A 22,278-nucleotide genomic window follows, 5' to 3' on the forward strand; every position below is an offset into this window, starting at 1 on the left:
GTTTCTCCGGGGCTTTTCTCCATGATACTTAAACACATGATAAAGGAGGCCATTAATGTCCCAAAATGATCAATAACTCATTTTCGACCAAAAACGAAGTTATGGTGTTCTGTCTTTGCACGGCAGCACTGCTGTCACTATAGAGGGGCGTGGTTTCAGCTCAGCTTCACCCACGTCCCGCCTTTTTGCCCATTTTCGATTATCCGGGAGTGACGCGCGGTGACGCGCTTCCAAGATGGCGGCGGTCGGCTCCGCCCACTTTAGGCTTCAAAAAACATGAAATCAAAGCTGTGAGAGTCAAACTAGCATTATGTTAATAAAGTAACAGGTATGAAGCGTAACATTATTAAAATGACATGAAAGTGTTTGATAAACATGTTTCTTGGTCAATATGAAACCAAAGAAGCTTTGTACATGCAAGTTTAACATTTCTCACTTTCACTGGACGGATTCTAGAGGCTCATAAAATAACAATTTTGTTGTTGTTTTTTTCCTTTGATCAAATTTTATATATATTTTTTTATTATTAAAAAACATGAATATTATCAAAGAAAAGAAGATATAAGTAAGAATAACTGTATACATATGATTAGGAAAATTAAAACAAAGGGGAAGGTAGCTTACAATATATTAAAAATATAATAATAATAAAATAAAGAGAAATGAAAGAGAGCTGTCTGAACTTAATCAGAGTCAATAGAAATTCATTTTCATATAGTTTCAAAAACTTGAAAACTTGACTTTTTTCTTTTGCCAGTCAAACAAAAAGATGAGCTGTAAGTCAACCTCAATCAGAAAATGTGAAAGAGTAGGAATTGAGCCCATCAAAATTGGCCAAACAAAATTTAAAAAATGAAAATATATATTTTTAGATTTGTTGGTAGAGTCAGAGTAATAACACATAGCATCTTTCAAATTAAAAATGTTTTGTTGTTGTAGCTGGAACTGAAATGTTGATGATGTCAGAGTGATTGACACTGGTGGGCGGGTCTTATGTTATTAAAGTGAACTCGTCCCCTCCTCCTCATTCACTTCATCCAACATCCTCTCCATTCAACAGCGGCATCTCTACAGTCGCTGATTCATTCCCTCGGTTCTCTCTGGAGTCTGAAGGAAAATACAGAGACACTGATGAATTAAAAACAGAGATGATGTACTGATCTGGATTTCTTCATACGAGATATCAAATTTAAAGTGAAGCATTTACAGTGTACAAACTCATTTAACAGATTGTCAGCAGCACATTTTGCTTATTTGATGAATTCAATCTAAGCACTTTTCTGGAAAATAAACATTTACTATATTTGTGAACTCGTGGATCTACTAGAATATGCAATCTGAAATGTAAAAGTTAACTTGGGTCATTTACACTTCTACATCTCGGATGTTTGTATCATTAAAAGATTCATCAGAAGGTCATTTCTCTCAGGACAGCTGCTGTTTAATTCACTTACAGTCATTTGTTTGAAATCTGAATAAATAAACTGAATGAAGTCGAATCACACACATCAGATCATGATATTGTTGTAAAGTTAAAGATATTCAGCGCAAACAGCAGATTCTCACCGTTCTTCTCCTTCGTCTCTGATTTCTTCCTCGCTTCATTTGTGACAGCAGCACCTAGAAGCAGAGAAACACAAAGACATCCTTCAGATCAAGTGTGTGCACGAGAACAATAGAGTTCAAAATGACTTCATAAACATCATTCAGATGCAGTTTTATCAGCTCAAAACAGTTTGCTGTTTCAGAGGAGAAGAATCTAATATACATTTCTGTGTTATTTACAGAGCGCTGATACAAAGAAAAGCTGAATTAAATACTCATTGAGGCGAGGCAGCAACTTTAATCATTTGTAATCTTTAAAAATGTAAAAAAGAAATGATCTACAGAACAAACTCTGAATGGAGTTTGAACATTAAGCAGTTTGATCTGAATTACCTGCAGAAAAATCTGAATCTATGAGGAAGAATGTGATCATTATTACATTGACTGGAGCGACTCACCTCTGATAAAAACAATGAATGTCCTGCTTGTGTCCCCTTCACTGCTGCGGATCTTCAGTTTATAATATCCAGCATGTTCAGCTGTAGAGTTCTTGATGATCAGATCTCCAGTCGTCTCGTTCAGCTCCAGTCTGTCTCTGAATCTCTCATCAGGAACATCATATGTCTCTACGGTCCCTCCTTTGATTTCAGCTATGAGAGTCTCTTCATCTCCAAACCTCCACTGTATCTTATCAGCTGTATGTTTTCCAGTAAGACCAGTGTATAGATGGACAGAATCTCCTGCAGTCACTACCTCATACTTCACTTCATGTCACAGCAGCACATAGAAAGAGATTCACGAGTGCACAGATTAGTGTTTGAGCACACACAATATCAGAGAGAGAGCAGAGTCAGTTAGTAACAGGGCACACTGTATATCTGAGAGAACTGTGCTCTCGCATTACCTGCATGTGCTCTCATATTAATGTGCTTTCAACATTAAAATAATGCCATGAGTGAACTATAAAGAAGAGAAGTCACGTCTGAAAGCTGCATGTGCAGCCGGTGCCTCACGCCACCCCTCAGCGTGTTACGGGCCCTTGGCATCTGTCTATATTACCTGTGCCAGGATCTGCCGCTATACTAATTATGTAACATTAATCCACCTTTTTCTTCAATGTGGAAGTAAGCCTATTGGTGAGACTTCCGGTTCATTAGCCGCTATAGGTAAATAACGAGGAGAATAACAACGTGCAGTAAACGGTAAACCTTTTTGCACTACATATAATACATTAAAATAATATAAGATAATACATTAAAATAATATAAGACACACTAATTTTCAATATCAAACAGCAAAACGAACTGTTTTGTACAGCTAAAAATAGCTGGACGCGGATGAGACCGGAAGCTAGAATTTACAAATGGCCGCGTCCATTTTTACGTCAAGAAAAAGGTGGATACCTATAATATTTTAGAACAAAATCATACATTTTAATACACATTCAATATTTATAAATGCAGGTAAATTATTTATACTTAATTGGTATAGTCATTTCATGCTCTGTTTTAAGTCATAATTTTGAACAAATTGGATAAATTGAGGAAAATACTAAATGAATGTCAAATTAGTCCCACACTATAATGTGCACCTTTGTCTATTAACATTAAGTTCAGTGCAAAACTGTTCATTCACTGCATCATCACTTGTGCACTGTGCATTTAAAAATAAACTGAAAGAAAATTACTTACAGTGTATTAAAACATTGAATTTCTTGAACAAGGTCCCTCTGCTGCTGCTGATGGTCAATAGTTTATAAAGTCCAGTGTGTTCAGTTGAGATGTCTGTGATGGTCAGTGATCCAGTCGTCCTGTCCAGCTTCAGTCTGTCTCTGAATCTCTTATTAACACCATCATCATATCTCTCTACAGTCCCTCCTCTGATTTGAGCAATGAGATAGTCTTGAGCTCCAAACATCCACAGGATCTGATCATCTCTCTGTATTTCAGTATCAGGGTTTAGAGTGACAGAATCTCCCTCGTTCAGTGATTTCTTCTCCACTTTATCTGTCACAGCAGCACAGAAACAGAGAAAAACAAAGACAAATCTGTCTTTAGATCAAGTGTGGTCATGTAAATATCAGAGTTTGAAATGACTACATAAGCATTCAGATGATGATGTATCTGTTTGAAATGAATATAGTTTGCTGTTTTCCAAAAAAGAAACTTTATATTACTGTCTGCTTCAGATTTGATGAATCAAAGACAAAACTTCAAATCCAAGTGAACTTTATACAGAGTGCTGATATAAATAAAAGCTTAAGGAAGTATTTTTCGGGGCAGCAACAGAACAGTGTTTCACAATGTAGTTCAGCGGGAGATTTCAAAACTGAATGAAATGATCTACAGAATAAACTCTGAATGAGGTCTGAACATGAAGCAGTTTGAGCTGAATTACCTGCAGAAGAACAGAATTATGGGGAATAACTGCCGATGAAGATCTGTGATCGTTATTATACTGACTTCAGCTACTCACCTTTGACAGTGACAAAAAATGTCTGGTCTGAAGCCCCTCTGCTGGATGTGATCTCTAGTGTATAGACTCCAGAGTCTGTGGTTCTGGTGTTGTTGATGGTCAGAGATCCAGTCGTCGTGTCCAGCTTCAGTCTGTCTCTGAATCTCCCACCAGCAGCATAATCATATATCCAAAATTCTCCGGTCTTTTCTTTGATTTCAGCTATAAGAGTCTGCTGCTCTTCATCTCCAAACATCCACCGCATCAAACTATCATCGATTATTTCAGTATCAGGGTTTAGAGTGACATCCTCTCCCTCCGTCGCTGCTGTCCTCCTCTCTTCATGTGTGAGAACAGAGCACAGAAAGACAGAAATACACAGATGTCATTAGATCAAGTGTGTGCACATGTGAACAACAGAGACTGAAATATCTACACACAGATCATGCAGATGCTGTTTTATCAGTGATGATCTTTACACTGCTGTGTGAAAAGTATGAGCTGAAAAATTAAATTAGTTAATTGAAAAATTAACATGAAATACAACTCTCATTGACATTACCCTTTAAAGATTAAACCGTTTGAGCTGAATTCACTTCAGAAAAAAATGAATGAATGAAGAAGAATGTGATCATTATTACATTCACTGGAGTGACTCACCTCTGATATAAATGATGAATCTTCTGTACGAGGTTTTTGTGCCTCTTCTGATCTTCAGAGTGTAGAGTCCAGAGTGTGCAGCTGTGAAGTTTCTGACAGTCAGTGATCCTGTCTTCTTGTTCAGCTCCAGTCTGTTTCTGAATCTCTCATCAGTTTTATCATGTTTAGTCACCTCTGTGGTCTTGATTTCAGCCAGGACAGTCTGCTGCTCTTTATCATCAAACAGCCACTGTATCTCATCATCTGTCTGTATTACAGTATCAGAGTATAGAGTGACAGAATCTCCCTCTATCACTGCTATCCTCTCTTCATGTGTGAGAACAGTGCAGAGAAAGACACAAATACACAGAGGACATTAGATCAAGTGTGTATGGATGTGAACAACAGAGTTTGACATTTCATTTGTAATTTACTTTTTGAGGGCCTTTGTCTCTGTCACAGTAGTAGGCCAATGGAGTGATTTTTTTAAAACAAACTTTATAATAACAAAAAGACAGAAAAACACTTTAGACTAAAATGATCTGAGAATCTCTGAGGGGAGTTGAAACATTAAGCAGTTTGAGCTGAATTCACTTCAGAAAAATAAATGAATGAATGAATGATGAAGAATGTGATCATTATTACACTGTCTGGAGCGACTCACCTTCGATAGAAACCGTGAATTTTTTGTGTAAGGTTTCTCTGCCTCTTCTGATCTTCAGAGTATAAAGTCCAGTGTGTTCAGTGAGGATGAGCTTGATGGTCAGTGATCCAGTCGTCTTGTCCAGCTTCAGTCTGTACGTGAATATCTCATCAGGACCCCAATATGTGTTCATCTCTCTGTTATCTCTTCTGATTCCAGCTATGAGAGTCTCTTCATCTCCGTGCAGCCACTGTATCTCATCACTTGTCCGTATCTCAGTCTCAGGGTTTAGAGTGATACAATCTCCCACCGGCACTGACCCTGACAGCAGCACAGAAACAGAGAAAAGAGGAGATCATTATTGAGTCTGAAAATGAACATGTCAGTATTATTTAAGGACTGAGAGGATATGGTGTGATTCTTCATATGTTCTTCTAATAATCACTTCATCTTCTGGAGAACTTTTACCTAAAGATCTGTAACAATTTGCAATAATGTTGCATGTGTTAAACATGAATTAACTGGTTCATAAAATATTTTCCTCTGAAAAATCAGGTTTTAGTCAAAGAAACAAACTTTATTTCAAACTGTTTTTAAACTGTTCTTTCAGGTAAATACTAATATTCAGCTCTATTCCATGTAATAACAGCTTATAATGTCCTTCACAAAGTTGCCTCCACAAACGACATTAAAGACACAGAAAATGAGTTCATGTGCTGCAAGTCTTCTGAAGCTTTCTGTGCAGTTTAAGTGTTTGTTTGCTGAAACTCTTTGCTGTAATTTTCAAATATTATTTTTCATACTCAAACACGTGCGAGTTCATCTATGAAACATTCAGTCCACTAATTCCCTCTTCCCTCAAATACCTTTTATGTTACATTTCAGAGCTTTAGTGAAGATGATCAGTGAATAATTAGGTTGGCTTGAGAAAATCAACTGATCTGCTATTTAAGCTAATTATTATTCTTATGAGACTAAAATTTCTGAACGCTACTCCTAGAGCTTTCAAGCTAGAACCACCAAACTCAGCCCAGCTCTTCAGACTGATCTGACTTAGTGTGCTTTATCTTTTCTAACTGATCGGACTTATGGTTTTCATAAAACTGAAGAATAAAAATCATACAAATCACATAAACTTATAATGACGGAATGTTCAGATGAGCCAAGACTATTCAAGCTCCAACTGTCAAAATTCAAATCTAAACACACTGAAGCCCATTACACTCAATCAGACTTCCCTTCTATGTACTATTTCTAACCCATTCAAACTCAATAATATTTATAATAAATCCATCTATCTATCCTAGCGACATGCTAATAATGCTAGAAACATGGCAACGACATGCTAGTCACTTGCTAATAATGCTAGAAACATGCTAGTAACATGCTAATCACTTGTTAATCATGCTAGCAACATGTTAATAACATGCTAATCATGCTAGAAAAATGCTAACGACATGCTAGTAACATGTTAATCATGCTAGAAACAAGCTAGTCACTTGCTAGTAACATGCTAGCCACTTGCTAATAATGCTAACAATATGCTAGTAAGATGCTAATCATGCTAGAAACATGCTTAACAGCATGTTAATCATGCTAGAAACATGCTAGCGACATGCTAGTCACTTTGCTAATCATGCTAACAACATGCTAATCACTTGTTAATCATGCTAGCAACATGCTAGCGACATGCTAGTCACTTTGCTAATCATGCTAACAACATGCTAGTCGCTTTAATCATGCTAGCAACATGTTAATAACATGCTAATCATGCTAGAAAAATGCTAACGACATGCTAGTAACATGTTAATCATGCTAGAAACAAGCTAGTCACTTGCTAGTAACATGCTAGCCACTTGCTAATAATGCTAACAATATGCTAGTAAGATGCTAATCATGCTAGAAACATGCTAACAGCATGTTAATCATGCTAGAAACATGCTAGCGACATGCTAGTCACTTTGCTAATCATGCTAACAACATGCTAATCACTTGTTAATCATGCTAGCAACATGCTAGCGACATGCTAGTCACTTTGCTAATCATGCTAACAACATGCTAGTCGCTTGCTAATCATGCTAGCAACATGTTAATCATGCTAGAAACAAGCTAGTCACTTGCTAGTAACATGCTAGCCACTTGCTAATAATGCTAACAATATGCTAGTAAGATGCTAATCATGCTAGAAACATGTTAACGACATGCTAGTCACTTTGCTAATCATGCTAACAACATGCTAATCACTTGTTAATCATGCTAGAAAAATGCTAGCGACATGCTAGTAACATGTTAATCATGCTAGAAACAAGTTAGTCACTTGCTAGTAACATGCTAGCCACTTGCTAATAATGCTAACAATATGCTAGTAAGATGCTAATCATGCTAGGAACATGCTAACAGCATGCTAATCATGCTAGAAACATGTTAACGACATGCTAGTCACTTTGCTAATCATGCTAACAACATGCTAATCACTTGTTAATCATGTTAGAAAAATGCTAGCGACATGCTAGTAACGTTAATCATGCTAGAAACAAGCTAGTCACTTGCTAGTAACATGCTAGCCACTTGCTAATCATGCTAACAATATACTAGTAAGATGCTAATCATGCTATAAACATGCTAACGACATGCTAATCATGCTAGAAACATGTTAGACATACTAGTAACATGTTAATCATTCTAGAAACATGCTAGTAACATGCTAATCATGCTAGAAACATGCTAGCAAAATGCTAGTCATGCTAGCAACACGTGCTAGCAGTCACAATGTTAGCTTCTGTGGTATTGACAGTCATTTTCTTTTTCTTAACAAAATTGTTCCAACTGGAAAAAACACTTAAAAGAAATTATGAATTACTGCATCGAGAACATCGCCGCACGATTAAAAGAGGCCGAAATCTGTTTCAAAGAGCCAGAAAGTCACTCAGGCACAGACACAACAAACGAAAATTGATTCTAGCATTAGCTTTCCAGGGGAGACAGCAGATGTCGCCAGACCGTCTTGTGTGGGTGAAATGTCGTCTGCAAGGAGATGTTTTTTGGAATGTAACGGTACACAATTACAGTGATACTGATTGGGTTAAGCATTTTAGAATGAGTCGAGAGACTTTTATGTCCTTGGCTAATGAACTCAAACCAGCTCTACAAAAGCGTAGTAGATCACAAAATGTGGCAAGTATCTATACAGACAGTTTTCTTTCCTTTTGTTAATTAATTATTTAGGCAACTAATCACAATTTGCTGCGTTTAGTTTCACAGATGTTTACGTTGGGTGGCCTGGAAGGACACATGATGCTAGGGTACTGGCCAATTCTGATTTTTATTGTCTTGCTGAGCATCGACAGGGTGGTTATCTTTATGCAAGAGAGGTGAGAGAAGTGCTTGTAAAATAGTCTGTGACAATTTTGGAACTACATGGAGCACACATTATCTGTCTTAATTATTTGCTAGAATGATTTATATTTAATATTCATGTTTCAAAGCCCATAAATGTTCTTTCCTGTAATTCATCTACAGGTATACTGTAATAGTCAAACAACATCTTTGAACATTGAACCATCCATTAAATACTATATTATTTTTTATTTATTTGTTTGCTTTAGCACTCAGGGCACATTAATGGCTTGGAGATTCCTCTATATGTAATCGGTGACCCGGCCTATCCCTTGAAAAAATGGCTGATCAAAGCATTCCCTAACAGTGTTACACTCAGCCAAGAAAAGCGACACTTCAACCATCGGTTGAGCTCGGCAAGGATAGTTGTGGAGAATGCATTTGTATGCCTTAAAGGAAGGTGGAGATGCTTACTGAAGAGAAATGACATTAACATTGACACTGTGTCAGATGTAGTGCTGGCCTGCTGCGTTCTGCATAATTTCTGTGAATTCCACCGTGAGCAATACCTGGACAACTGGGCATGTCCCCAAGAATGCGTGGAAAGACCTGTTGTTGACAACATGGATGACAGTGCATCTGCTGTTTCCATTCGTGATGCCTTGCTGACCATTGTTTGCAGGAACTAGTTGCTGTATTAACGTAAATTGTAAAACTTTAAGTGTGCAACAAAAATTGTAAACGTGGCATTAATGAATTCAGCGAAAATGTTTTTAATGTAATTGTTACATTTGTTTTGTTCTGTTACTTTTTTTTAATATAATACAGATTAATACAGACAACTACAATATACCAGAAGTCTGAACAATTGAACAAATAGGCTACTACAAGTATGGGGTTTTAGTCACAGAACAATAAATAATACAGAAAAATAATTACAACATTCTATAAATACATAAATAATTTAAAAACTATTAAATAAATAATATAATTAATAATAAATAAATTCATTCAAATATTCATTTGTTGATGAACAGTACTCATTTTTTTTCATGCTTTAACATTTCAGGCTTCAGAACTTAGTTATACTGGATTAAAAACTGCATTACTGCATTTGCAGTAGTTGCTCCTCTCTGGCAAAGAACTTTTCCTCGGACTCGTTGAGGTGATTTAGGAATGCAGCACTCATTGCCTGAGCATGGTCTGCCTTAGACATTTTTCTTTTTTTCGCAGGGGGATGGCTTGTCATTTCTGGTGTACCTGTAGATGAGAAGAAACAAATTAGGACGTTAGGATTTGACTAAACATCACATGCATAATAAATTATCTTTTTAATTTGAAACACGTTCAGAATCAGTGCTGTTTATATAATTAATAATGGGGTTCATCAAAAGAAAGCACATGGAAATTTACTCAGCATTCATACATTAATGTATTGAGCTAATGTAATTCAGTGGAAACAACTGAGAATTTCTAATTTTCCCCGATTTGTGTTTATTTGTCCAGTTGTAAATAAATAGGCTACAATTATATATGAATACACATGGTTTTACAATAATTTACTTTAGGCCTGCATCGTGCAGATATACATGTGAATATGAACTTCTTGGAGTGACAGTGAAAGAAAATAGTAGCCTATAATTGTAGTCATTTTAAAACTATCCATTTATGATATATTGCAATGTTCATCTGTAATAAGAGACTAAAATCGGAAAACTTACTCCTTGTTGGCGGACTTATGTCGTCTTCATCTCCATCTTCGGTGGTGCTGTCAGTTGGAGATTGCGCTCTTTCCTCTGAGATTGCGCTCTTTCCTCTGTGTCAAGCATCCAACAGCATTTACCGGCAAAGCACAGGGACGATGTCCCCAGATATTATCACACAGATCATAATAAGCGAATGACTTGGCAGTCATGCCACTCGTGTTGTTGTGGTCTTTTGTTTTTAGGTAAACACTTTTAAGACTTTTGAGCTTAGCCGTAACCTGCTTCTTATCTCTCTGCACACCGCAAAGTCGAAGCCTCTCAGCAATAGTACAGTATACATTGCGGTCTCTTACAGTTCCGTCAATTTGCCGGGTAATTTCCTCCTCTGCTCTTATTAAAAGAAGCTCCTTTACTTCTTTGTCGGACCAGTTGTTTCCCCTATTAGTAGACATTTTTTTTTAATTAATGTTAGCTAAAACAAATGGAGCTAACGTGTTTTTGGCTAGAACAGACAGGCGTCCTTTGGGTTGTCATGACAACGACGCTGTTTAGAGCGGCACTGTTTTGCGTTTCATTTTCACTGAATCAAAACAGCATTGCGTCGTCTTTGATACTAGGGACTGAGGTGGGTCAGACCCGGCGTATTTTAGGTCTGCTTTTATGCGGCATTGCGTCTTTACACTGAATTCTGAGCAGACACAGACCCGCTTTAGAGCAGCCTTAAATCGGCTGTGTAAAGATGCCTTAAGTGTTCCCTATTCTAAAGTGTTACTGAATAAATAACTACCACTAACTGACCAGACATGTTCAGATATATTCGCTGAATTATAAACATATGTGTTATTTACAGTAGACACACAAACACTCTCTCAATATCATTCCCTTGGTTTTCAGTTTAGAGTTTCTGTAATAATTGTTTATGACGTTTAAATGAACAAAGTGAATGAAGCCACACATAATGATTAAAACACAAACACATGTGTGAGGTGCTATGAAAGACTCAGGCAGCCCAAATAAAACTCAAGATGAAAGACTGAAGGACAGCAGGACTGTGATTTTAGGCCAGTTTCTGCTAAATATCTCAAACAGCAATAGAAGAAGAACAAAACTACATAAACACAAATAGACATAATCAAAAACATCTTAAATTCAGCATTTTAAACAGATAGTGACTCAATAATTAATATTAATGTAATTCAGCTCAATACTAGACAATCACACACTTCATTCATTTTTGCATCAATTACAAGCAGAACTTGTGGTTAAAATAGAGATGTTGACTGAAAAATCATACTATACATTTAAACTCTACTGAACCACAATAAAGCTCAATGTTTTTTCTCTTGCTGTATCAGCTGTAATACTTACACGTTTGGCTTGGTAGTTTAGTGGTCCTGCGGTGACGGAAGTACATCACACCAGCAGCAGCTGCAGACACCAGCAGAACAACAACAACTATCCCTGCTACAGCAGCTGGAGACAGACCTGGTACTGAATCTGGAACAGCTAAAGAGAGACAGACATTAGTGTGAATGTGTGTCTGCAATATATCAAGCACTAGAAACATCAGCACTATATAACCTGAATGAAGATCTGGTTCTGTAATGATAAAGAGAGACAGTCATTAAAGTGAATGTGTGTCTGATCTATAAACACTAGAAACATCAGTGCTATATAACCTGAGTGTGTGTTTGATAAGTAGATCTTAATGTTAATGATTGTGATAATTACAAATAAACATTCAAAACAGTGATGAAGATTAAACAATTAAAATATTTGAAAAATATTGAGAGTTGCCCGCACAAAAATATAATCAGACCAAAGATCTATCAAAAATAGATCAAGCTTGATTAAGCTCAGCTTACAAAAGAGTGAAGTCGCTGTTTGTCCACTGAGCACTAAAGAAAGCAATGGGCTGAAACGTTTGCACTCTGGTCTGTTTTTAATTCATTTTTTACTATGCACTTTTTCACTTTGTGCAACAATTTATGTGACAACAAGCTGTTTTAGCTAATAAAGGGGAAGAAATTATGAGTTCACTTTTAAAATGGAAGGTTTAATTCACATTACCTGAACAGTTCAGACAAGCTGATAAACAATCATTACTTCAAAACTCTTGAGTTACTCACCACTGACAGTAACAATGTATTTCTGGTTTAAGGTCTGTTTGTTGCTGTTGATCTTCACTTTATAAAGTCCAGAGTCTGTGGTTCTGGTGTTTGTGATGATCAGAGATCCAGTCTGATCCAGCTGCAGTCTGTCTCTGAATCTCTCATCAGTATCATATAATGGTGAGCTCTTGGCCTCTATATCATGTTTAGCTATGAGTTTTCCTTCATCTCCAAACCTCCACACTATCAGCTCATCTCCCTGTAGTTCAGTAACATCAGTCTGAAGGGTGACAGGATCTCCCTCCGTCACTGACACGATCTTCATTTCACCTTTAGCAGGATCAACAACAGCCGGAGACTCTACAAGAAACAGATTTACAGTTAAATTCAACATATTAAACACCATTACTCACATAACTACAATCTTAAGTTTTACAGTTGGTTATTTCTGCTTATGCTTACTAAATAAGATACGCAAATTAATAAAAGTAATCAGTTTGACATGGACAACGGTTAGATATGGGTGACTAATTTGACTGGCTATGAGGCGTCTCATTTCACATCACAACACAGCAACATTTCACTCTTTGAATCACTGCACTTGTCGGTGTTCAATAGAATTTCTTATTTCTATGCAATGATTGAATCTGCTTTGACTTGTTTTGGATCTAATACTATTACTGGCAGAATAAAACTAAAAGTATTGGGACACATTTTCGCGCAAAATGAGTCAGTCGATATTAATTACTTTCTAGATCTACAGTATAAAATCAAAATCACAATCTTCGTCATGCTGCTGTTCTGAATATCAGTCATGTGATCACTTATGGCCCAATCACAGCTGTGATGATGTTCAGAGCACAATGTTCAGCTCTGTAAGACTGTTTTAAATTTTTAAAAAAACAGGTCTCTTTATATTAAGTGTCTTTAACTACTACGTACTAACATTTAAATTAATAATTTGATATAATGCACTTATTGTGTACATGCATGCTTTTACACTGCATTTGTATACCTGCATGTAATTACATCTATAATTATTCTGTAATTACATCTATAATTATCAGAATACTGTTGACCCTACACCTACACCTTAACCCACCCTTGAACTTAACCACCAAACTTGTCTCTAACTTTTTTTTTTTTTGGACATAAGCAAATATTAGCTAAAGACATGTAATATAAAATGTGACCAAAAATGATGTTTACCATAGACGGTAACAATGAATATTGTGAACAACGCCCCAGCGCTGTGGCTGATCTCTGCTTTATAACGACCAGAGTGTTTGGTTTTCATGTTCTTGATGGTCAGAGATCCAGTCTGATCCAGCTGCAGTCTGCCTATGAATATCTCCTCTTCTTCATCTGAGATCACCTTTTCAACAATTCTAGCAATGGTAGAGCCCTGACTGCCAAACCTCCAAAGTATCTGATTAAATCCCTGTATTTTAGTGAGATCAGGGTTTAGAGTGACAGAATCTCCCTCCATCACTGACACTGGCTTCACTTCATCTTCATCAGCACCAAACACACCTGCAGAACAAACAGAAACAAGAGATTCTCAGAGATTAAACATGGCTAATAATGTTAGTAAACAGTTTTAACTGAACGTATGTATGTATTAGCAGCTCATACTATTTTATAACACTTGCAATTCAATTCTGTATATTATTATTTTAAGGAATTATGTAGTAGTTTACTTGTATACATACACTTCATTACTCTCCTAACCAACTTCTAAACCCCTCTTGAAATATTTAACCAAATTTGTATGCATGTTTATATATATATATATATATATATATATATATTCTGCTTTTAAATTCAGTTTTCTTGGAAAGTCGTGTCTGTGCAAGACTTCAGTTCTTCAGCCGCAGCGCAGTGCTTCACGTCTGATGTGTGACCCACTTAACCGGAAAAATAACTGCGCTACAAATTAGTTTGTTTAATAGTATGTTATTAATACATTTACAATCATTTGAATACAACCACATCCAGCAGCACAATGAACTGTTTTGCACAGCTAAATAGATTGTTGACATTGCCTGAAACACTCAAGTTCACGCCAGCTCTTACATTAAAAATAAGACAGAAAGATACATTTAAAAAATGCATGGTTACCATGGACCTAGTTTTTGTATCTGTTTGTTTGATGCTTGATTCAGGGGCTGGTTGCATAAACTGTTTAGACTAGTCTTAAAAAGTTAGCTATCAAATTATTTCTTTCAAGACTGATCGTAACTTTTTAAATTCAGTTACAAACAAATAGATTGGTCTGATATGAATATGAAAAGTAAGACTGATTAACTCTTGTCTATTGCTAGTTGGTGAAACTAGTTCTTAAGAAACAGTCACACACTTAACATAGTGACTAAGTTTATGCAACTGGCCCCAGGTCTCCTCTGTTGGAATAGAATTGGTTAGATGGCCCTGTCACAAAAAAAAAAAAAAAGGGTCCTAGAAATGCGGTCCTGAAACTGCAGCCTCCGGTTGTGCAGTCTACGTGTCTTGAAAAAAAAAATCAAGGGAACAAGTAATTATAAAAAATGAAGGAGGTCATGTCCCTCGGTCCGATCGGGCAACTCCACCAATTCATCCAGATGGATGTGAACACTGTTATTAACAAATCACACACTTACCGCACATTAGTAATAAAAACTGAAAGATTTTGAAAATCTCCTTCATATCTGACTTCGGTATTATTAAAAGTCGTTGTGTTTTTTTTTTTTGTTTTGTTTTTTTTCTGAAACACACCCTCCCGACTGAGAGCGACGACTGTCAACAAAACCCGCTAAAGACCAACAGAGATGTTTATACTGACTGGGACTGACTAATACACGTAACGATATATGTTCTACTAAAGAAAAAGCAGTTTACGTTTCCAAATCTTAATGACTGTAGCGAAACGCCTAAGACCCTTATAACGAGAGGGGTCTGGCTGCAGACCACGGGCGAGTGGAGCTCCACTCTTGAACAGGAAATACGTTCCATTCAGTGTTGCCAAGTCCGCTGTTTTCCCTCGGAATTTAAAAAAAAAAATTTTATTGATGCCAAAACACTTAACAAGCACATAACCACAACAACCTCAAAAATAATAGAGGACAAAATACAAAAAAATAATACAAGATAGAAAGTAAAATAAGTAAATAAATAAACTAAAAGACAACAAATAAATAACATAAACCAAAGGTGGGGGAATTATACAAGGTTAAACATTGAAAGCAATTTTTGACAATTTTTGTTTGTTTGTTTTTTTATGCCCATTAAACACAAAAATTAAGAATTATAGTGAACCAGAAAAATTGACAGTACTGGGTTCTTACCCAAAAATGTACACCTGTGAATAAAACATTTTCCAAGTATATAATAAAAAGATTAACAATATACTGAATACAGGAGTTAGAGTTATAATAAAAGAAAATAATATCAATGGTGTTGATACATATTCTAACATTTGTTTTATCTGAGAGGTATAACTCATTCCAAAAATGGTTAACATAAACACATTCACAAAAAAGTTGTACAATGGTCTCTTCTATAACAGAAAGTCCCTTTTTCCTCCAATATTTTGCATATACTTATTAAATACACTATTACAAGGGTAGCACCTATGTAATATTTTAAATGTGACTTTTTTCATTTTGTTTATTAATAAATATTTGTGCGGAAGAGACCAAGCAGCATTCCAATTAATGTTGTACAATGCCATCCATTTAATGCCATTCCTAGTGGTATAAAAACCTCTAATTCTGTTTCTATATATAGGCCTAACAATTCTATTTCAGTAGAAGGATTTTGATTGTTGAGGACAAATTCAATAACCGCTTTGTTCGAAATCATATCAACAGAAAATCTATTCCAGTATCTTCTTTTAAATACAATGTTATATTCTTTTAACGAAGCCCCAAAATCAAATTTCCTGGAAAATTCTGAAAAGGAATATAGCTGAACATTGTCATCTATCAACTGATTTTTTCCCTCGGAATTGGGCTACTTTAAAATATGTTGCTGAAACCAATAACGTGATATTTAGCCCCTGCAATGCGATTTTTACCAGGGGACCCACCTCGAAATGCCATTGGGCTGGTTTTGGGCTATTTTATTTTTATTCAAAGAACAATACGATACAATATATTATCAAGAAATAACATCAAAAAGAAAAGGAAAATAAAAAGGAAAAGGATTGAAAAATAATTTACAACAAATAGGAGTTGCCGGGGGAGGTAAGTATAAAAGTTGTAAACAAAGACACAAGACCATATATACATACACTTCAAATAAAATCAAAATCAAATAAATAAATATATTATAAAGTTCACAAGCTTTCATATATATATATATATATATATATATTTCAGTCAACAAAACCATAAAATGTGAGTGCATGAAGAGATTGAACCAATAACAATTGAGTAATTGGTATTTTACAATAAAAAAGGAATTCATCATAATCAAAGAGTGTTCCTTCTTTGTTGTATATTTAATATCCAACCAATTCGTACCTCTGCCGCTCTGCGCACTTTTTGTGCGACACCGTTTTACGTACTTTGCTGCACGTTTCGCCGCAGTTTGAAATAGAAATGTCCACTGAGTGGCGCTAAAACACAGGTTCAATATGTGAACCCTGGCACGTTTTTCCAGTAAGGGTAAAATCTTTGCGTGGCAGGGGCAGCTGCCATTTAACCTGCCACCGCTATGTGCGCCTGCCAGTGGCAGCTGCCACCGTCAATTGCGCCTGCCACCGGACCTGCCACCGCTATGTGCGCCTGCCAGTGGCAGCTGCCACCGTCAATTGCGCCTGCCACCAAACCTGCCACCGCTACACCGGACCTGCCACCGCCAATTGCGCCTGCCACCAAACCTGCCACCGCTATGTGCGCCTGCCACGTCCCCAGTAACCGCCTGCCTCGCGACCCGTCACCCCTATAGCAAACGGGTGGCGTGAAGCTTAGGTGCTGTGCGCTCCATTATGGTTTTAAAGGGAGGAATAATCCAGCAAATAGGTAAATATATGTAGCACTGTTTTTGTATGTTTATAAGCATCAATCAGAGTGACGCTAAACTGTGGCAGGCCTCAGTCTGAATTAAGAAGCTGCGCAAAAATACTTACTGCAGATTTCTGAATGTTTACACTCCGATTGGTGCACATAAGCAAACAGACAGTGAAACTGTGCATGTATTTACCTTTTTGTCACTGTACCTTATATTTTATTACTTTTTTAAAATCCATAATGGAGCGCGCGTCCCGCCTGCTCTGATTGATGTGCGTAAGGAAACAGAATGCAACCACAACTCTGCCTGCCCCATATGACACACCAGTCAGATCTCGGCACAGCTGTCAAAGAACATGTTACAGCCAAGGTGAGTTCACTTAATATTTAAAAACTTTTGTTGTTGTTAAATATTGTTCAAGGACCTTTGTAACTAGTACTCTGGTGAGTTTATACAGTGTTTTATAGTCTTTATATAAAAACATTTTAAGTTCGTCATTCAGCAACATTGAAACAACAGCTTTATTTATTTGTTTGTTTATTTATTTGTATGTATGTATGCAGAGCTTAGACACCATACTACAAGAACACTGGCAAAAATATGATTGGAAGGTAGGTAAGGAGCTTTAAAATACAGGCTACACATTTGGACTTTGAAGCAAACTCAAAAAGACAGCATATATTAAAAAATACCTTTTGCATTTGTTTATTTTTTACACTTAACCATACAACAAACATGATAAAGATAACAGGGAAGGGCACACAGAGAAGAATGTCAGTAATATGACAGAGGCATACAACAGTGTTGCCATCAAAACTGAATCTCAGGATAATCTGTAAAAGAGAAAGATTAGAAGTAGGTTTAGGTTTATAAAATACATAGAATGAACATGACTAAAGGGAACATTAAAATCAAGAAAAAAAAGCCACTTTAACACATTTACTTTAATTGTCGCTTTGTTTGCAAAGCCATTTCTGCCTTGAACCTATGGAAGCCCTCTGTCTTTTTTAGGATTAAGAAGGTTACCTTTGAATGACCAAGAGCAGAAAGAGAAGAGAACTGTTTAAAATGCATTTAATTAAATTGTATTATGAGATTTACCTATGCATTAAAACATTTTAAATTAATAATTACCTCAGGAGTTAGAACTTCCAGAATGTAGGGTGCACTACTTAATTCTGTCATGTCCATCTGTGTGACTCTTTTAATTCTGTCAATGATCCCCACTGTCTTTTGGAAAAGGCATTACATTTAGCTTTATTATATTAGTTATATATGTTAGTTGCAATTACTAATTTGTTTTACACACACACTATATATATATATATATATATATATATATATAACCATTATTTTACCTGTTGTTCATCAAAAAGAAATCCTTCCATCAAGTTTCATCTTCAGTTTAGGACAAAATGTTGGATTATTATGCAAAAACATCCTGTTTGATCTTATTTTGCCACTTGTCAAGCCATTGTGTAGTTCCTACAATGTGCAAAAATGGTTATTTTAAACAGAACCACAGTATTTGTTTGAAACAAGTGTAAAATATGGATATTTCTCAAATTGTAAACTTCTAGAAAATTCCAACAGCTTGTAAATGTCAGTGAGACACTGCATATGCAAATTAGCACTTCACAAAAGGGAAGTCACATTTATTCAGTTATTGGTGATATTCGTCTTGTTTTCCATAATGTCCTGGTCTGTCATTACAGTGTCCACCACCAATCCCTGCTTCAATATTGATAGTGTTCTGTAAAAAGAAATTGGAGGGTTATTCAAACATTGAATGTATTTGTAATGTAGTAATTGAAGTTTGTTTGCAAGTGTAAAGTACATACTTATCATAAGGATATGACTGATCAATGTCACATCCACAGTTGAATGGCATGTCCGCTGTGACCATTGTTGGATCAGTGCCAGCACAGTCACTGTGCAACCATTTGTTACAACTGTCACACTGAATCCATTGCAGTGTTTTGACATCTGGATGCATGGTTCTGCAGAAAAAATAAAATATAATTATATATAGCTGCTCAATAAATACAGTATAACACGTTCAAATGCAGTATGGTCACTTACTTTTGCTGGATTTCTTGAAATATGCAAACACCAAGGTTTTGGGCTATACATCTGTTTTTAGTTTTAGACGTGTTCTTTAGTTGAAAGTCCTAAGTACAGAAGATGAGTAAAGCAGTGTTTACTCTTAAGCAAAATATTAAATGGCATGTTTTTTGTATATTACATACATCCTTGTTAGAGAGAAAGCCACCATTAAAGCTTAACTGTCTGCTTTACCTCCGTTTGTAGATTTTCAACCAAACAGGAGGCATGGTAAAGTCGAAGATGAATCAGCTGGTCAGTGTGAAGCAACTCAGGAGACATTTTGAGACCTTTTGCTTCCATCTCTGCCATCTAAGAAAATGTAAAGGGAATTTGAAGAATTTGCTGTAATTATTTTTAAACGGTATTTGTTTACTTTCCCATAGCATGCATTACATAAATATTAATGTATGTACAAAGTTGCAAACATAAATTCATAAAAATAATTCAAAACTGCTCACTGTGCAAACAAAAACACCACAGTTGTTTCCATCATTTCTTCGCCATTGCTGTGGATTGCACACAGTCCACCCATCCAGGGAGTCTACATTTCTATAGGCATCTCTGGAAGAAAGAATTTAACTTAAAGCAGACTGTACCTAAGTTATGAAATGTTTTTAAAATAACTGTGTAAAACATAAAATAAATGATAAAATGCATTACTTCAGATTGTCCATATCTGGGGGTGAAATGTTCATGTAACGTCCTGTGTTGTCATAAATCTTTATTTGTTTTTCCATCTTGTCAAAAACCTGTAGAAGAAATTAAATAAAGAGCCATTAAAGCAGTCACAAATACATTTGTTTGTACTTTTTTGGCTTGTCTATAATAACACTATATAGCTTATAGCTTGTCTATAATAATCACATCTATATACTCTATAATCTGAACATTGCTAGAGTTGTACTAACCCAAAGAATGAAGTGACATCCTGTCTCTGGTGTCCGATCCGTGCCAACAATTCTTGGTAGAAGTGTTTTCTGTGTATCATTCTGAAATGAAAGAAATAGGAAACACGTGTCCCTGAGGCATTCGTGACATTCATAGGCTGTAAAGACAGGATTGCTTTAATGCATTTTATTTCAGAAATTGAATAGTACCTCAAGAATTTTCAGATGTGAATCAGGAATTTTTCTTGAAGCCAGCCAGTCCCTGTACCACAAAATGAATGTGTCAGTCGTCAAGGCTGCAACCTGAGGATAGAACAAAATTACATGCAAATTGCACTTCTTTCATCTGCTCATAATGCTTGTTTGCATGTTTATGAAAATGATTAAAACCTGTGAAAAAAGTATAGATTGTGAAGAAGTTACTTACATTCTGATTTTCTGAGGCAATTTGTGCAATCCGACAATTTACAGTCTTTAAAGCAAAATATGAAGATGCATAGTAAGAAAGTGTATTCAAATATATTGTGTATTTCCATATCTACTTACACATCTTATATAAGGTGACAGTTATCTGTATGTGACAGTTGAATAATCAAGTCAATTTAATCATAATTAAATATTAAAATCATAAGGTAACCATAATTGGTACTTACATTGTCATATAGCCATGGCATCAGTTGGCTACTGGTGTCTTTCAAGAGATCAGGTGGGCACAGACTTTTCAGATCACGTAGTTCCAAAGAGGCATAACGAGAGATTCTAGCAATGACATCATGCTCCCTCTTCTCAGCAGCATACAGCTGTTGGATTTTGTCCTAATGATGCAGAAGATGTGTTAATGATTTTATATTCCTATTAATAGTAAATATTATTACTACTAACATATGTCAATGGTGTTAATCAGCACACTTGTTACCTTATTTTTATCATTAATTGGAAACATTGCCACTGAAAAACGGTAACCATCCATAGTAGGACTGTCCCCCTTTGCTGGAGCCTCAGGACTTCTGGACTGTTGTTGACTGTTGTCAGGTTTTCTTGTGTGTGTTCCTGTAATTAATTGGGAAACAATAACATAACATTAATAAATAAAGTGGCAAACTTTAATAAATTTCATGTCACAGTGTAATTTTAAATTTTCACATTCTTACCTGTTTGGCCACATATCAGTTTGCCATCTAATCCAATGCGTATGGCTTCTGCTATACTCTGTTTTTCAATTTCCTTCATGAAGGAGCTATTCAGTCTTTCATTGTGCAGGTGAAAAAACAGACGTAGTGAGAACATGTAGTGGATGTCCTTCATTTGACATAGTGAGTATCGACTTGAGGAAAGCTCTCTGTTTATTTGTTCTGCTGCTGAAGAATTAATCAGACAAGCCAGATCTGGAGTCAGTTTCAGGCTACGCAGTCTCTCTTCAGGACGCTTTTGGTTTTTTTGGTGAAATCTGTCATACAATGAGTACCGGTCTGATGTCCCTGTCTCAGGGTGTGGACATGAGAATCGTTCCATTTCTTTGGGTTCTTCTGCATGTTTTGGTTTCCTCCTAATTTTCTTCAACCACTCAATATTTACTGTTAACTTTCCTGCAGCTGCCAGTGATATGTTTGTGTCCGTTGGTGCGCATACCCTTCCGTCATTTGGCTGGAAAAATTTATGTTGCGTACGATTATTAACATGCCTGGCAACACGTCCAGCGATGTCAGAGATGTACACAGTGGGGGGATATTTAAAACTTAGCAGAGCATCCCCGTGCAGATTCCTGCCACCATAATGGTGATGTATAATATACAACACCATGGGTGCAGCCCATATGTAATACTCCACCTGTGTTAAAGTGACAAGAATGACAAATTACA

At 36.2% G+C, this 22,278-nt stretch overlaps 2 protein-coding genes and 1 long non-coding RNA gene across 4 annotated transcripts; 1 reads left to right on the plus strand and 2 right to left on the minus strand.

Moving 5' to 3' along the window:
* Window positions 1–560: 560 nt before the first annotated feature.
* On the minus strand, window positions 561–15,394 carry LOC131530601 (uncharacterized). Of its 2 annotated transcripts, none has more exons than XM_058760963.1 (11): window positions 15,074–15,394; window positions 13,644–13,967; window positions 12,453–12,794; window positions 11,692–11,829; window positions 5,303–5,602; window positions 4,660–4,965; window positions 4,021–4,338; window positions 3,237–3,551; window positions 2,004–2,309; window positions 1,567–1,599; window positions 561–1,107 (listed from the first exon to the last, which is right to left on the minus strand). In XM_058760963.1, exons 1-11 carry the CDS (start codon window positions 15,117–15,119, stop codon window positions 1,034–1,036), a joined length of 2,502 nt encoding a protein of 833 aa, XP_058616946.1. In that variant the 5' UTR covers window positions 15,120–15,394; the 3' UTR covers window positions 561–1,033. The 2 variants fall into 2 exon arrangements, with proteins under 2 accessions (XP_058616946.1, XP_058616945.1); XM_058760962.1 differs by having other exon boundaries at window positions 1,567–1,620.
* Window positions 15,395–17,070: 1,676 nt separating this feature from the next.
* LOC131530613 (uncharacterized) lies at window positions 17,071–19,868 on the plus strand. The gene is made up of 4 exons (XR_009268440.1): window positions 17,071–17,437; window positions 17,672–17,795; window positions 17,990–18,037; window positions 19,737–19,868. It is a non-coding gene; the product is annotated as an uncharacterized LOC131530613 (long non-coding RNA).
* LOC131530605 (uncharacterized) lies at window positions 18,996–21,391 on the minus strand. The gene is made up of 11 exons (XM_058760966.1): window positions 21,336–21,391; window positions 21,073–21,234; window positions 20,847–20,891; window positions 20,630–20,722; window positions 20,441–20,521; window positions 20,193–20,281; window positions 19,991–20,093; window positions 19,725–19,841; window positions 19,509–19,597; window positions 19,268–19,426; window positions 18,996–19,179 (listed from the first exon to the last, which is right to left on the minus strand). Exons 1-11 carry the CDS (start codon window positions 21,387–21,389, stop codon window positions 19,086–19,088), a joined length of 1,086 nt encoding a protein of 361 aa, XP_058616949.1. The 5' UTR covers window positions 21,390–21,391; the 3' UTR covers window positions 18,996–19,085.
* Window positions 21,392–22,278: the final 887 nt, after the last annotated feature.

This window comes from Onychostoma macrolepis, chromosome 22 (assembly GCF_012432095.1).
Source record: "Onychostoma macrolepis isolate SWU-2019 chromosome 22, ASM1243209v1, whole genome shotgun sequence".
NCBI classification, from domain to species: Eukaryota; Metazoa; Chordata; class Actinopteri; order Cypriniformes; family Cyprinidae; genus Onychostoma; species Onychostoma macrolepis.

Coding starts and splice junctions, on each gene's coding strand:
- LOC131530601 (XM_058760962.1), bottom strand. CDS start 15,119: ATGAAGGAGATTTTCAAAATCTTTCAGTTTTTATTACTAATGTGCG. Junction 5,603..11,691: donor TAAACTACCAAGCCAAACGT/GTAAGTATTACA, acceptor TGCTGCTGTCAG/GGTCAGTGCCGGTGGGAGAT. Junction 1,108..1,566: donor AGAGACGAAGGAGAAGAACG/GTGAGAATCTGC, acceptor ATTTTCCTTCAG/ACTCCAGAGAGAACCGAGGG.
- LOC131530605 (XM_058760966.1), bottom strand. CDS start 21,389: ATGGATGGTTACCGTTTTTCAGTGGCAATGTTTCCAATTAATGATAAA. Junction 19,842..19,990: donor GTGGTGTTTTTGTTTGCACA/GTGAGCAGTTTT, acceptor ACATTTTCTTAG/ATGGCAGAGATGGAAGCAAA. Junction 19,427..19,508: donor TTTCAAGAAATCCAGCAAAA/GTAAGTGACCAT, acceptor TTTTTTCTGCAG/AACCATGCATCCAGATGTCA.